Source organism: Ruditapes philippinarum, unplaced genomic scaffold (genome assembly GCF_026571515.1).
Source record: "Ruditapes philippinarum isolate M1 unplaced genomic scaffold, ASM2657151v2 ctg4956_1_1_1_1, whole genome shotgun sequence".
In the NCBI taxonomy this organism is placed as follows: Eukaryota; Metazoa; Mollusca; class Bivalvia; order Venerida; family Veneridae; genus Ruditapes; species Ruditapes philippinarum.
Window position 1 is genome coordinate 46,082 of NW_026865773.1, and position 17,271 is coordinate 63,352.

At 34.9% G+C, this 17,271-nt stretch overlaps 2 protein-coding genes across 2 annotated transcripts in view; one reads left to right on the forward strand and one right to left on the reverse strand.

The window, feature by feature from the left end:
* Positions 1 to 16,841, forward strand: part of LOC132730260 (retinoblastoma-binding protein 5-like) — a 31,416-nt gene extending 14,575 nt beyond the window's left edge. The window contains exons 12-13 of the mRNA XM_060716143.1: positions 14,498 to 14,561; positions 16,721 to 16,841. Coding sequence (XP_060572126.1) covers positions 14,498 to 14,561; positions 16,721 to 16,841 — 185 coding nt within the window. The remainder of the gene's footprint in view (positions 1 to 14,497; positions 14,562 to 16,720) is intronic.
* Positions 3,682 to 8,764, reverse strand: LOC132730259 (uncharacterized). Its single transcript, XM_060716142.1, has 2 exons — positions 8,592 to 8,764; positions 3,682 to 6,018 (listed from the first exon to the last, which is right to left on the reverse strand). The coding sequence occupies exon 2, from the start codon at positions 6,010 to 6,012 to the stop codon at positions 4,135 to 4,137; it is 1,878 nt and encodes a 625-aa protein (XP_060572125.1). The 5' UTR covers positions 6,013 to 6,018; positions 8,592 to 8,764; the 3' UTR covers positions 3,682 to 4,134.
* Positions 16,842 to 17,271: the final 430 nt, after the last annotated feature.

The following is a 17,271-nucleotide window of genomic DNA, read 5'->3' on the forward strand; positions in this document are numbered from 1 at the left end:
CCCATAATTGAAATTTACCATGAACAGCAAAATGAGCATTTTACAATACTTAAAAAAATTATGTCAGACAGCTATTTAATTATATGATTGATATTTTGAACTAACTAAATATCTTCAAAACTCATTATTATGCCCCCATTTCGAAGAAAAGGGGGTATATTGCTTTGCACTTGTCGGTCCGTCGGTCCGTCGGTCCGTAGACCAAATGGTTTCCGAGTGATAACTAAAGAACCCTTAGGCCTAGGAACTTCAAACTTGGTATGGTGATTGGTCATGACCAGTAGATGACCCCTATTGATTTTGGGGTCAAGGGGTCAAAGGTCAAGGTCACATTGACCTTGTAAGCAAAAACGGTTTCCGATCAATAACTAAAGAACCCTTAGGCCTAGGAACTTCAAACTTGGTATGGTGATTGGTCATGATCAGTAGATGACCCCTATTGATTTTGGGGTCAAGGGGTCAAAGGTCAAGGTCACATTGACCTTGTAAGCAAAAACGGTTTCCGATCAATAACTAAAGAACCCTTAGGCCTAGGAACTTCAAACTTGGTATGGTGATTGGTCATGATCAGTAGATGACCCCTATTGATTTTGAGGTCAAGGGGTCAAAGGTCAAGGTCACATTGACCTTGTAAGCAAAAACAGTTTCTGATCAATAACTAAAGAACCCTTAGGCCTAGGAACTTCAAACTTGGTATGGTGATTGGTCATGATCAGTAGATGACCCCTATTGATTTTGGGGTCAAGGGGTCAAAGGTCAAGGTCACATTGACCTTGTAAGCAAAAATGGTTTCCGATCAATAACTAAAGAACCCTTAGGCCTAGGAACTTCAAACTTGGTATGGTGATTGGTCATGATCAGTAGATGACCCCTATTGATTTTGGGGTCAAGGGGTCAAAGGTCAAGGTCACATTGACCTTGTAAGCAAAAACGGTTTCCGATCAATAACTAAAGAACCCTTAGGCCTAGGAACTTCAAACTTGGTATGGTGATTGGTCATGATCAGTAGATGACCCCTATTGATTTTGGGGGTCAAAGGTCAAGGTCACATTGACCTTGTAAGCAAAAACGGTTTTCTGATCAATAACTAAAGAATCCTTAGGCCTAGGAACTTCAAACTTGGTATGGTGATTGGTCATGATCAGTAGATGTCCCCTATTGATTTTGGGGTCAAGGGGTCAAAGGTCAAGGTCACATTGACCTTGTAAGCAAAAACGGTTTCCGATCAATAACTAAAGAACCCTTAGGCCTAGGAACTTCAAACTTGGTATGGTGATTGGTCATGATCAGTAGATGACCCCTATTGATTTTGGGGTTAAGGGGTCAAAGGTCAAGGTCACATTGACCTTGTAGGTTAAACGGTTTCCGATCAATAACGAAAGAACCCTTAGGCCTAGGAACTTCAAACTTGGTATGGTGATTGGTCATGATCAGTAGATGACCCCTATTGATTTTGGGGTCAAGGGGTCAAAGGTCAAGGTCACATTGACCTTGTAGGTAAAAACGGTTTCCGATCAATTAACTAAAAACGCTTATTCCTAGGAACTTCAAACTTTGTATTATGATTGGTCGTGACCAGCAGATGACCCCTAATAAGTTTTGGGTCAAGGGGTCAAAGGTCAAGGTCACATTGACTTTGTAAGTAAAAACAGTTTCTGATCAATAACTTAAGAACCCTTAGGCCTAGGAACTTTAAACTTGGTATGGTGATTTGTCATGACCAGCAGATTACCCCTATTGATTTTGGGATCAAGGGGTCAAAGGTCAAGGTCACATTGACATTGTAAGTAAAAACGGTTTCTGATCAATAACTAAAGAACGCTTCGGCCTAGGAACTTCAAACTTGGCATGGTGATTGGTCATGAGCAGCAGATGACCCTATTGATTTTGAAGTCAAAGGTCAAGGTCACATTGACCTTGTATGTTTAAAACGGTTTCCGATCAATAACTAAAGAACCCTTAGGCCTAGGAACTTCAAACTTGGTATGGTGATTGGTCATGACCAGCAGATGACCTATTGATTTTGGGGTCAAGGGGTCAAAGGTCAAGGTCACATTGACCTTGTAGGTAAAAACGGTTTCTGATCAATTAACTAAAAACACTTTGGCCTAGGAACTTCAAACTTTGTATGATGATTGTTCGTGACCAGCAGATGACCCCTATTGAGTTTTGGGTCAAGGGGTCAAAGGTTAAGGTCATGACCAGTAGATACTTGATAAACCCTTATTAATTGTTTGATCACTCAGGGTCAGAAGTCATGCATAATAACTTTATCACATGACTAATTGGCTGCTGATAGGGGGCATACATGTTTTACAAACATATCTTGTTATAATTTTAGATTGAAAGAACCAGCAGCTAAATTACCATACCTGATTTTAAGAGAAACATTTGTTACAAAATTACATTAGGGAAACAACTACAGAAAGAAATCTCCACTAACGTCTATATTTACTCACAAAAATTAAGAACTTTAGTTTCTAAATACTGAAACCAGCTAATTTCTCCTCAGTAGCTACACAATCAACCTAAGACTTCAAAATTAGAATTACGTTTATGCAAAACAATCATTTTTAGATAAATATGAACACTTCCACCATGCCATAATTTTTTATCTATAGTTAACAAACATTTAAAATATTTTAAATGGACAATTACTTGGCAACTTGCCCAGAAAAAACTCATATATATGTCTATTGTTAGTAACATACGTCACATTCTGTTTGGTCTTTTTTAGTACTTCAGTAATCATGTATCATTGAAATGAATCCTGATGAAGGTCTTGAAAGACAGAAACCGGTAGATCCTTACATAACCAGTTTACAAACCATCCTGATGTTTGACATGTGTTCTCTCCTTCTTTAGATTTATTTGTTATAAATACTATTTGTTAAAAACAAATTTCAGATACAAACAAACTTACGGATATGAAAACAACATGATATAACATATATGTACAGTTTTTTTAAAGTGTATGTACATTGTAGTTTATGGCAATATGAAATAATATCTTTATCTTAAAAGAATGTGAAAACATTATTACGTTTCTAAGTGATAGAAAGAGCATCAAAACCTGAGGATATCTTGCTTTGTATGAGGGGGTATAGTGTTTGCTGTTCTTTCTCTTTTGTGTCAGAAGCAAAAATAAAAAACATGTTCCCTGTTGTTCAGAAAAAAAAGTATTAACCAATGTATGAGCATCTGAATATGACTGTTCTGTTGTTATCGCTTTCCCTGTTGTCATAATAAGTAAACCCCAGAAAAAAAAATGAGCCAATCAACGAGTATGTTCTAGACAGACAGTGAGTGCAGGTAACTAATACCTGCACTCCAGTTTACGCACTGTGCATGAATTGGTATATGATTTAACTCTGACATGTTTTCAGTAGTAAACTCTCCAAACTATGATTCATTATGCACTAGTTTGTGTGTATTGAATTTATTTTTCATGGAAACCTGCATTGCTTGCAACTAAGGTAAAGATTGATAAGTTAGATTATCACATAAACCGCAGCGCAGGAGTGTAATAAAGCCATTTAATAAAAATGATATTACACTAGTGTAATAACACTTTGACATGACGTCATTTGCGCTCTATAAAAACATAGCGTTAATGTTAGCGTTACACTATGGGCGCGTCATTGAAAAATTACTCATTTAAACAGTTTACTCTTTTTATTTTACATATGTGATAAACAGAATATTGTATTCGTGAAGATTCAATACTAAATTTATTGAACTCATTGAATAAAACAATATTATGCTCGCCAGAGGCTCGCATAATATGATTTTATTCAACTCGTTCAATAAATTTAGTATTAAAGTACACTTATTCAATATCCTCTATATAACATGTCAATGCACTTTGTTGTAGTTAATTTAGAATCTTGCATTTTACATGCATACATTGAATAATTTTATAAGAGTAGACATCTCTCTGTTTTCAGTTGCTGATTCTGCCAAAGTTTTATTCATTTCTTTAAGAATAGTTGATTTTATAAGGTAGCATATTGTTTTCAGGACTAATTTGGCAGCTATTGATATCACTATTGTGGACTAATTAATCAGTTTTATACTTCACGCCCTATGGCATATTGTTCACATTTGATTCACCACCCTGCCCCCCCTCAGTTGTTACTTATTTCTGTAGACAGTCAGAAAGTTGTCTGTATCAGTGTAACGATGATTACTTATATAGAGTAAGCCATTATCCCAATCATCCCAGCAGCATATGGTCTGCGGACACCTATACTGATCAATCACTTTTTTCCTTGTTTTAAAGTCTTCTAGTATCTGCAATATATTGCTGTCTGAACCCTGCTCACACACGTACAGTGTTCTATCATTTGAAAGGGAGATACCTTTATACTGTCCTTTGACACTGAAACTGTCAATTATGCTACCATGACAATTCAGTTTTATTATGCGTCTAGCGCCATTATCAGAAATATAGATTTCTTGGTTTGTGCACTTGACATAAGATGGATTTACCATTGTATATTTGTTGTCTATTTGTCCATTTATTTGAACAAGAACTGTCCCTTTTATATCCATAATTTCACATTTTAATGGATCAATGTAGGTTACAACCATTTTGTTATCACAGTAACTAATGCCACTACATTTGCCTTGCACTGTTACAGTGTGTGTTGTTGAGAGCATGTTTGATTTTGTTGAAAGGAACTGGATCACATTGTCATATGGTAGAGTGACAGCAATCTCATTATTTGGTACAACAGCAACATCCCATGGCTTAGGTACAACAGCAACATCCCATGGCTTAGAAGGCATTTTTATAGCTGATTTCATTGGGTTTTTTTCTTTCGTCTGAAAAATTTTGACAGACATGTTGTTGTGATCGACAACAACTAAGTGATCAAAATTTAGCTGAGTCATGCCTGTAATCCAGCATCTAATTGTGTCACTTTTTGCTCTGACACATAGGTCACCATAATAAGGCATATCATTTTGTTTGAAGAGACTCATTGGAACCCTGTTTTGCTTTACATTCTCTGTAAAATTTTCAAAAGGTCTTCTTCGGGGAACAGTGAAAAGTTTTGGTTGATCTGTATTCATCTTTGTTGAAAGTTGTTCTGACTCAAGAAGTCCAAGAGTTGTGATAGAATTCATAGACGTTTTTATAGACGTATTTGGTTGAAAATGGTAGGCATTTACCTCTAAGACTTCTTTAAGGTCTTTAACAGAAGCACTGTACTCACATATCTCTTGATGAGCAATTTTCATATCTATAAAAAGTCTATCTGGTTGTTTGGCCTTGTTTGTTTCTATGATGCTTGCTTTTAGTGCTGTTACAGATTTACTAACATCTTCACATATTGTTTCAGCACTATGTAGTCTTTGTTTGTTTTCCTCCAGAAAATATTTCACTTTAACTTCAACTGCATTTTCCATTTCATCCAATTTTTTGTTAAGTTCCGCCCTATACGCTTTGATATTGTTGAGAGCTTGAGCTAGAGAATTATCAGATTCTGTTGTCAAAACTTTACATGTTTTCTCTACTGTGTTACACTCTTGAATGATTGTGTCCATTTTTGTTTTTACATGTTCCAGCTCTTGGCTGTCAATGACTTCACCAGAAATATCAGGAATAAACTTTACTGTACAAGAGTTTGGATTGTGTTCCAAAGTAACACAAACATTACAGAGAAGTTTGGAATGGTCAAAGCAGTAATATTCGATCATTTTGTTCTTATGTCTAAGGCAAGATTTTGTTAAGTCATCCTGTGCATTAGGAGTTGTTTTAGATGGCAGATGTGTTTTTGGCATAGATTCTCTGTCAAGAAGTACATGATGTCTGCTAGGTGTTGCTACTTTATGATGTTGAAAGCAATTTTGACATAGATGCTCATTGCAATGGATACAGAATCCAAATGCAGGCAATCTAGGACCCACCCGATCACATGGTGTGCAGAATAATTTAAAATCTTCTTCAGAACTATGAGATATTGGTGATGAAATCTTCGTTAATGGTTTTTTACCAGACACCTCCATGTTTATCTGAAAAAAAAGATACTTGAATGTGAAGATAATATATTTATCAGAAACCTACTCATGTATTTTATTTTGGATTACACCAAAATTTAGACTTGTATTCAATAAAATCAAAATTACATGTAATGGAAAAAGACTTTGATTACTGTCAGTTACTTGCAAATTGTAGTTTATTACAATTTTTTATGATTTCTCAATTCAATTATACCATCCCTGATTTTCACTTGGATTTGTGCGGATTTGAGAACATGTTATATAGGCCTTGATGTTTGGCCTTAGATTAGATTTTTGTCTATTAAGTTTTAAAATTTCATTCTAATAATAGTATTGTTATTATTTCTTAATGAGTGTCTTTAAATGTGGTGGTGGTGTTGGTAGTTTTCACTTCTGATCACGGCAGTAAGCCACATTGAATTTACCATAGGACAGTTCAAGCTTCACATCGTTCCTGGGCAGACTTTCAAGCAGTTTACCAGTACTAGTTACCTTCATTTGCAAGGAACTGAAGCTTCTGTACATGCCAGAGCAGAGGTACAGAGCGAATAACCGTAGAAAAGATTTCATGATCAATCGCGACAAAAGTGACCTGGGCCGTTCAGGAAGCGAACCCGGTCCGCTCGATTCACAGTCCAAAGCTCTACCTATTGAACTAACCGGACAGCTTTTTAAAGTTATCTTTGCCATTAACTATTTTTATCATTTCTATGCTTTCAAGCTTACTAAATGGGTCAAATGGGAAATGATTGGTTGCACATCATTATAGGTGTATCTAGATATTATCTGATAGACCCTGTGCTTCAATGAAGTTTTCTTAATAAGCATTATTGCTGATTACTTTCTTAACATTTGTACTAACACAAGTTTTGGTTACCTCATATTAGTTTGCATGAAAACAGTTTCCAGAGCATAACTTAAGTTCCATTTGGCCCACAATATTCAAACTTCATAGGATGATTGTCCATATTGGGTAGACAGGGCCAAAAAAACCCTTCTTTGTAGAGGCCGAATATAGGCCGCTTCCTAAACCAAACTAGCCTCTTTTTTTCCCCCAGTTTGGTCCTCAAAATTCCTCAGTCTTTTTTAAATTTCCCATAGAATTTAGAACAAAATTAAATAATGGTGTTGAAGTAAGGTCTTTTACTGCCCTATTAGTAATTCCCAGTGCATTTTGCTTTTCTATTTTGAAGAACTTGTTAAAAATGTGTGTTAAATTTGAGACCCCTTTTCCCAGAGTATGCCAAAATCACGCATATTTTCCCCAAGAAAAAGGCTGAGGCCTCTTCCCCAAAAATGGTGTTTTGGCCCTGGTAGAAGACTCCTATTGACTTTAGGGCCACAAGGTCAAAGGTCACTATAACCTTAAAACTGAAAGCAGTTTCCAGATCAAAACTAAAGTTCCATTTGGCTCACAATATTCAAACTTTATAGGATGATTGTCCATATTGAGTAGCAGACCCCTATTGATTTTGGGGTCATAAGGTCAATGGTCAGGGTCACAATGATCTTTACACTGAAAATTGCAGTTTCTACAGTATAACTTAAGTTCCATTTGGCCCACAGTGTACAAACTTCATAGGATGATTGTCAATATAAATTTTGGGTCACAAGGTCAAGGTCACTATTACCTTAAAACTGAAAGCAGTTTTTGCTCAATAATTTAAGTATTAATCAACCTACAGCTGTACAATTTTATAGGATGAAAGCCATGTCCAATAAATGTCCCCTATTGATTTTAGGAGCATAAGATCAAAGGTCAGGGTCACAATGACCTTAACACTTAAAATTGTGCTCTCTGGAGCATAACACAAGTTCCATTTGGCTTACAGTGTTCAAACTTCATAGGATGATTGCCTATATTGAATAAAAGATCCATATCTATATTGGGGTCACAAGGTCAAAGTTCAATATCAAATGATCTTAATATTGTTAACAGTTTTACAACTGTCAAACTTCAAAGGATGATCACTTATATTGAGAACATTAATTAGAATCTATATGCCCTTAAAAATTTGCTTATATTATGTTATACCCCTAGGTCTGTCCATCCATCATAGCATTTTAACTTACATGATAACAACTTGATGATGGTGCTTTTAAAAACAGCAATTGTATATATATGAAGGTTCTTCAGCTATAAAGGAGGATTGCTTTTTGAAGGAGGTAATACTTTATTTAATTCCCATGTCTTACAAATACAAACACTTTCGGGCATATATTGCTCTGCCTAGCAGTGCTCTTGTTTATGATATATTTGCCCAATGTAGAATGAAATAATCAAAATCCATTTATTTTGGGAAGGGTAATTGGCATATATTTTGACCTTGAAAAATGGCACAAAACCTCTAAAAATGGCACAAAAATTCCAACCCCTCTATATACTATTTACTTTCAAGGTCACAGACTACCATTACATCAGAAAAATTTACGATTTTTTTCTTCACCTCTCTGCAAGCTGCAATATTATCTTGCACATTTTTCAGTGCCCCACCCTCTCAGTTATCTTACTTAATGATTAAATCATATACCACAACACTTTTTGTTAACCAAACAAACTAAATAAAAATTTAGAAATTACCCACCTGTTTTTGTGTATTCAATTGTTATTTAAATTAAATTATTTGGATAAAGTACAATTTTGTTTTCTAGTTTAGGTGACATCGATAATTTCATTGACATCCTGTTTTGTTATTAAATGAGGCATGACGTTTACACATTGCAAACTAAGCGCTTTTAAACCCAATATTTTCTAGCTGTTTAACTTGACAAAAATGGTATATAGAATTTTTAATGGTTGAAGAAGCATTGAAATCGTGCTTATGTTGCATAAAATAAGTTTTATCATGCTTTGAATAACAGACATGAATTTGTACAAACTATGGAAGGTTTAAACTTTTCTTGTCAGATTCAATACTAGATTTTGATAATTGCGGTTATTAGTTTTGTTTCCACTTTATGTCATATACTAGTTATTTGTATATACCAAATATTTGAACTGAAAAATAGGAGGGACATTTGCACTAAAGAAATATTTAATAGTAAGATATGTCAGAGTTTGTTATGTCTGCAAGTAAAGCTCAAAAACCATCGTATACCCACATTCCAAACACTGAAAAGTCTAAAAATAATAAATGCATTTGAAGTTAGACAACATTTAAAATCATTAAAATCCTTTAAGGCCACAATTTTACAAGCTACACTTAAATATCTTTTATACAGAGTTGGTGTTGTTTTTAGCACTGGCATTGCTCAGAAACTATGAAAACTGTTCACTCCATATGTGGTATATACATGTTCATTGTAATAAATGGACACAATTTCTAAAGGGCAGAAACTGAGAAAGTCTTAAAATTATTTTCTGCAAAGTAATGCCCCCTTTTCCAGCTTTTAACATTTTTTTGCCTTGTTAAGCACCCTGGATGAACAAGTTTTGTCACGTGACCACAAATGCAAACGCCGATTTAACATTTCAGCAAATACTTGCAGATATCTTTTTGTGTCGCCTCTACGGAGTAGTGGCGACATATAGGGATTACTTCTCCGTCGTCTGTCTGTCCGTCTGTCCGTCTGTCTGTCTGTCTGTCTGTCCGTCTGTCCGTCCGTCCGTCACAAAACTTGTCCGGACTACTCCTCATAAACTACTGGTGCAATTTCATCCAAACTTTACAGGAATGATCAGTACCAAGTCTAGTTGTGCATATTGTCAGGATTTTCCGGTTCAATGATTTTTGTCAGAGATATGGCCCTTTAATAATTTTTAATTTTAAAGTTTGTCCGGACTACTTCTCTTATACCACTAATGCAATTTCAATGAAACTTTACAGGATTGATCTGTAGCTCAAGTCCTTGCGCATATTGCACGGGTTTTTCGGTTGAATGATTTTTGGCCGAGTTATGGCCCTTTGATAAAAAGGTTTCTTTTTTTGTGTGTTGCCAGATACACAAAAGCTTGACCGGACTACTCCTCATAAACTAGTGGTGCAATTTCATCCAAACTTTACAGGAATGATCAGTATTAAGTCTAGTTGTGCATATTGTCAGCATTTTCTGGTTCAATGATTTTTGTTTGAGTTATGGCCCTTTAATAATTTTTAATTTTAAAGTTTGTCCGGACTACTTCTCTTATACCACTAATGCAATTTCAATGAAACTTTACAGGATTGATCTGTAGCTCAAGTCCTTGCGCATATTGCACGGGTTTTCCGGTTGAATGATTTTTGGCCGAGTTATGGCCCTTTGATAAAAAGGTGTTTTTTTCTGTGTGTTGCCAGATACGCAAAAGCTTGTCCGGACTACTCCTCATAAACTACTGGTGCAATTTTATCCAAACTTTACAGGAATGATTAGTACAAAGTTGTTAGTCTAGTTGTGCACTGTCCGTCTGTCTGTCCGTCTGTCACAAAATTTGTCCCAACATGAAATTGGCCATCATGAGGCGACACATGTGATTACTGATCGCTCTTGTTTTCCACTGCGAGCACAAAAATAAGACATAGACCTTAGGACCCGGCGTAAATTAAGCTTTTATATTATATGAGTAGTCATTACTAGACTTTAGAAGTTTTGCAGAACACTTCGACACAAATGTTCTTTTCGCAAAGCAAACGCCGATAGGTTTTACTTTTTCCAATCATTTTTTTTCACTGGAAATAGACGTTGAGGTAAAATAATAGAGGATATGTCGTTTTAAATGCCATTCCCGTCCCTAACTCATTTATAATTCCATTAGCAAAGCTATATTTGACATAAACCCATGTTATTCCCCGTATTGTCTAATTTGCAAACGTCGTTTGAACATGTAAAATATGCAAACGCCGGTTGAACATATAAGATATATATGTTTCTTGCATCTCAGACAGGATTTTCTTGCACCTCATACATGATTATCTACCGTTTACATCGGTGCTGGAAAACTCTGTCTTACATCCCTATGTAAGACAAGTCGCGTGCTTTAAATGACGTCATTGACACGCGCCTTTAATGAATGAGTCGCGTTCTTAGGATGACGTCTTTTTTCCTTTATGAATGAAGTTGTATGTTCATACGCTACTATAAGAAAAAAGTGCGATATATATATATCAGTTTTCATAATTCCTGTTCCGAAAATATTTGATATGTAATATGCAAGAAAAAGAATCAAACACCGGCTGTTGGTACAGACGGGAACATCTAGCTCTCGGGTAACTATTTAGCGGAAACTCGACAGATATTCCGGTCTGTACCGGCAGTCGGTGTAAGATTCTTTTAAACCGGTGGTTATTTAAGTCAAGTTGCAAATATTACAATTCTCTGAACAAAAGACTTCTCTCTTTTCTCCTTTTTTATTTTAAAACATTCTTCTTCTTGAATAACAAACTTTTATAAAACTTCTCGTATCCCATATATACATGTATACATAAAACCGTATAATCTTCTCAAAAATCAATTCCACACAAAATCCGTCGGGAATAAACTTTGATTAAAAAATTTAGAAAAAATTTCAATCTTCTTAGGTTGAACTATACAGCGACGTTGAACTACACAGTGAGATCACTTTGAGTTAATTGTTTCAAATAAAATTTAACGAAAGTGTTTTCTTTTGACCAATCTGCAGCGTTGAGAATTGGGACCTAAAGCTCTTGTAGAATGTGCTGTTTCACTTTTATGTTTATCTTCATAAGCCTCTTGAATAGTTTTAAGAATATATGAAGCCAAAGTTTGTGAAGAAGCTTTAGAATGAGGTACACTTATTGTCAGAAATAAACTTGTTTAATCTTTATGTCTGAAGGATTTATTTCTTTTAAGATAGATAGCAAGTGCTCGTCTTGGATGGTCTTAAAAGCTGGTACAAAATATTTGCTGATGAATGACCAGGTCTATCCTGTTTAGCCAAATTTGTCTGATAAAAGTTTCCCCATCTGCCTTCACAGAAATAGCTCCTCCTAATGTTAACGCTTGAAGGTCGCTGGCTCCCCTGAATGTCATGATAGCTGTAAGAAAAACAACTTTATATGTTAAAAATTAAATTGATTTTCTTAAAAGTTCAAAAGGAAATATTTGTAGCGAACTAAGAACTTTAGGCAAATCCCATTCAGGCAACAACTTTGTTACAGGAGTTCTTTAATTGAATACTTTTAATAATCTGATAACAAACGGATGTTAACCATAGGAGGTAAAACTGGAGGTTAAACTGCAGATAAAATAGAGCGGTAACCTACTGTAAACCTTTATTGTACAGATCTGATAAAAACTCAGCGCAAGTATTTAAGGATGCTGTGAGGGAATCAATATTCTTTTGACGACACCATATCATAAATTGTCTTAACCGACGTTTGGCCATTTTACATAATCAACCGACGTTTGCAAAATCGACAATAAGTGGAAAACATGGGTATTTATCGAATATAACCTTGCTAATGAAATTTTGAATAAGTTAGGTACGAAAATTACTTGTAAAAAGACATATCTTCTATTATTTTCCCTCTACATGGGTTTCCAGTGAACAAAAAGATTAGAAAAGGTAAAACCTATCGGCGTTTGCCTTGCAAAAAGAAAATTTATGTCGAAGTGTTCTAAAAAAAGCACCTAAGTCTCGCAATTACTACATACATAAAATAAAAGCTCAATTAACGCCGGGTCCTAAGGTCTAGGTCATAATTTTGTGGATGCAGTAGAAAAAAAGATATCTTCAAATAATTACCTGAAATCGGGTCCCTAATTGCTGAAATGTTAAATCGGCGTTTGCATTTGTGGTCACGTGACAAAACTTGTTCATCCAGGGTGTTAAGGTCCATTTTCTTTGAAAGTTAGAAACTACCAAAGTGATTCTTTTCAAATTTGGTGCACATGTTTATTATCAAAATATGACATCATTTCAGATGAGAAGTTAATCAAAAGTTATCCCCCATTGTTTTTACTTTCTTTTTTTCTGCCAAGGTCAATTTCTAAATATTTGTTAAAGTAAATCACTTCAAACTTCTTTAATTTTAAAATTGGAATGCATTTATAAAGGGAACATAACCTTTTGATTAATATTTGCTCAGTTTTCCCCCTTTTTAGACCTTAAATTTCTCAGTTACCATTTTTGTGAAGGTACATTACTCATATTCACTTTAAACTTTAAGTGCTTTGTTCACTGTTAAGTTTGAAATGGATATCTAAAGGGGGAGATAATCCCAATTATTTCCCTTTGATTTATATTAAGAATATTTGCCTTTTCATCAAAAAATGTGAAAGTTATTCACTTCAAGCTATAAAAATTTGTTGACAGTTATGAGCTGGTAAGCCTGCTTGGCACTTTTCCAGAATTATGTCCCCTTTTCTATGTTGCTTTAATTATACCCCCGCACAACAAAGTTGTAAGGGGGGTATACTGGAATCAGCTTGTCCGTCCGTCCGGCCGTCCATCCGTCGGTTTTTTCTTGTCCGCCCAATAACTTAAGATTCCTTTGACCCACAGTCTTCATATTTGGCATGGAGGTTAGTCATGATTAGTAGATGACCCCTATTGATTTTGAGGTCACTAGGTCAAAGGTCAAGGTCACAGGGGCCTTGACTTCAAAAAGCTTGTCCGCCCAATAACTTAAGATTCCTTTGACCCATAGTCTTCATATTTGGCATGGAGGTTAGTCATGATTAGTAAATGACCCCTATTTATTTTGAGGTCACCATGTCAAAGGTCAAGGTCACAGGGACTTTGACTTCAAAAAGTTTGTCTACCCAATAACTTTAGATTCCTTTGACCCACAGTCTTCATATTTGGCATGGATGTTGGTCATGACTATAAGGTGACCCCTATTGATTTTGAGGTCACTGGGTCAAAGGTCAAGGTCACAGGGACCTTGACAAAAAAGCTTTTCTTCTCAATTGCTCAAGTATGTCCTGTCCGCAATGTATTGATTTTGACATTTTCACATTTGAAGCATGTAGAATACATAATTTAGCAATGCACTGGCTTAGTAACCTCAGATTTGGCAGGGAGGTTGTCCTTGAGCTCTAAATGGCCACTGTTGATTCTGACAAAGTGGTATGCGGGGGTATTCACGCCATGATAGTGGCAGTTCTAGTTTGACTACCCAGCACTTAGAAGAGTGGAGGACACAGGAGGTTGCCACCGGTCAGTTACAGTATCACAGTTTGTTACAAAATTCATAGGAAACCATCCCATATCTTAAGTTATTATGTGGGATTGGATCCTACTAAACTTTGACAAAAGACAATGCTTTACACGACTGATCCAATGAACCAACTCCCTGATGCTGTTGTCAGATCTTGTGCTTGCAGTAATCAAGGTACAAGTTAAATTAATCATAACCTTAGTGCAATAACTGAATAAGTCTTTTTATATTTAATAGCAGTTAATCAGTTATTGCACTAAGGTGACACAATGTAAGGCCTCACTTATGCATACACAACAGTGAAAGATTATGTTGTGATATCGAATGATATATTTATATTATAGATAATATAGAATTATATTATCATTTACTTGTAATTTGTATATTTACAGAGGAGGAAGAAGATGTTGAGGTGGACGTTACAACAGTTAATGCAATACAGGCATTTGTTAGCAGGTATATTTATAACAATAACAATTAACCATGGTGAATGCAACACAGATGTAACATCTTCTTTGAAAGCACCTCATTCAATGTGTTTTGTAAACCATTACATGTTGAAGTGTTGATATATTCCACCTCAATGAATTCAGTTTTGCATTATGGATCCAGGTTTTTTGTTGTATCCTTAAAGATTCACAAAACTTCATTTCTCAAAACCTTTTTACATCGTTTTTAGCTCGACTATACGAAGTATATGGAGAGCTGTCCTACTCGCCCCTGCGTCGGCGTCCGCGTCCGCGTCCAGATTTTAGATTAAAGTTTTGGTGCAGTAAAATATTTTTCACTTTAACTTTGTCATTTCTTAAGGTATCAACTTCAAACTTCAAATATATGTTCCTTGTCATCAACCAAATCTTATGTGACAAGGTTCATAACTATAGCACCAATATTTTCAGATTTATCTCCCCTTAAACTTAGAATTTTCCTTAAAAAATACTATTTTTTACAGTATCTTCTTTACTTTTAAGGAATCAACCTCATACTTCAAATATATGTACCTTATCATCATCCCAATCTTATGTGACAAGGTTCATAGCTCTAGCACCAATATTGTCAGATTTATCTCTCCTTGAACTTAGAATTTTCCTCAAAAAATACTATTTCTTACTGTTTCTTCTTTATTTCTTAAGGGATCAACCTCATACTTCAAATATATTTACGTTATCATCATCCCCATCTTATGTGACAAGGTTCATAACTCTAGCACCAATATTTTTAGATTTAGCTCCCTTTGAACTTAGAATTTTCCATAAAAAATATTATTTTTTACTGTTACTTATTTATTTTTAAAGGGATCAACTTCATACTTCAAATATATTTACGTTATCACCATCCACATCTTATGTGACAAGGTTCATAACTCTAGCACCAATATTGCAAGAATTATCTCTCCATAAACTTAGATTTTTTTACTAGAAAAATGTTATTTTTTATTGTAACTTTTTTATTTTTAAAGGTATCTACCTCAAACTTCAAATACTTATTCCTTATCATCAATTACATTTTATGTGACAATGTTCATAACTCTTGAAGCAATATTTACAGATTTATCTGTCTTTGAACTTAGGATTTTCTTTAAGAAATATAATAACTTCTTTACTTTTTAAGGTATCTACTTCAAACTTCAAATATATATTTCTTATCATTACACAAATGTTGTGTGACAAGGTCCATAACTCTAGGATGACTATTTCTAGAATTATTCCCCTTGATCTTGGAATTAATGTTAACAAATGTTATTTTTTTTCTATAACTTAATACATAATTATACATAATGGATTTTTCTTTCATAGTTTTGTCCTCCTTACTGCGTCCAGTATTTTATTAGTCGAGCTTCGCTGTCTCCTGTGACAGCTCTTGTTAGTTTACTTATACATTAACTGAAAAAATTACTCATTGGCTATATAGCTTATTTTGCAAGTAGTTTAGGAATTTTGTAAGGAAGTCAAGTCAAAAGTACAACTTTTTGTTACATTTTGCTGCCTTTATGATAAAATTTATTATGACAAATTAATTCGTATTCAGCACTACAAACTTCTGGTAATAAAGCATTTAATATGCTTTAAATCTATTAACATTAACAAACACTTGCCCGCGTTCTAAAGAAGACGAAATAAGATTTCCTAGGCATAATGTACCTTTAACATGTAACTACAGTTAATCAAATGTATATTGGTTGTAATGTTCATACTTGTTGTATGGTAAACACTTATCATCAAGAAGACTGGTAAGATACTTAAAAGAAAAACAAGTAAGCATTTGTGCAAAGGTTAAAAAAACACTAAATATGTCTTGCTCAATAACTCCTTTATTGGTGATATTACTGAAAGTTTTGTACATGCTTAATCTTGATGAAATAAGAGAAATGAGCCGTGTCACGACAAAACAACATAACGGGTTTGTGACCAGCATTCGCGCAGTCTGATCAGGATCCATGCTGTTCGCTATCAGTTTCTCTACTTGTAAAAGAGTTGGTAAGCGAACAGCATGGATCCTGATCAGACTGCTTGGATGCGCAGTCTGGTCTGGATCCATGCTGGTCGCAAACGCACTATGTTGGTTTTGTTGTGACGCGGCTCAAATATAAACATAAAAGTTTACTATGATTATAGTGATGAGGAAGAAGAAGACACGGAGGCTTTGATGTATCTACCTGTTGCCCCGGAGATAGAAGAACCTGAGGAAGGCTGGCCTGTTGTATCAGAAATGGTATTGTGTTATGTATATTGTTAGCTTGACTATTCAAAGATTAGGGAGAGCTTTTGTTCTCACTCAGGGTTGTCATTACACTTTGCTTAGGTTTTTTGCGTGTAAATAAGTATCTCCAAAACTACTGAAGAGAATGGATTGAAACTTCACACACTTTTTTTGAGAGCATAATAGAAGGTCACTATCGAAGGCCAATTACTCCAACTTGCATTTTGTCAAAACTTACCATTTTTGAAGTCAGAAAATTCTACATTATCTAGGCTTTTGTTTTACGAACAAGCTCTGAGGATAGTCAAGCACTCTTTCCTATGACACTTCCCTACTGACGCTCTTAATACATCATATAATTATGCAGGAGTAATTGAATGGTTATATATATATATATATATAGTCAACATTGTTCAATCTGGTATTATCATACAGAAATATTGCCAGTATAGCATTTAATAGCTAC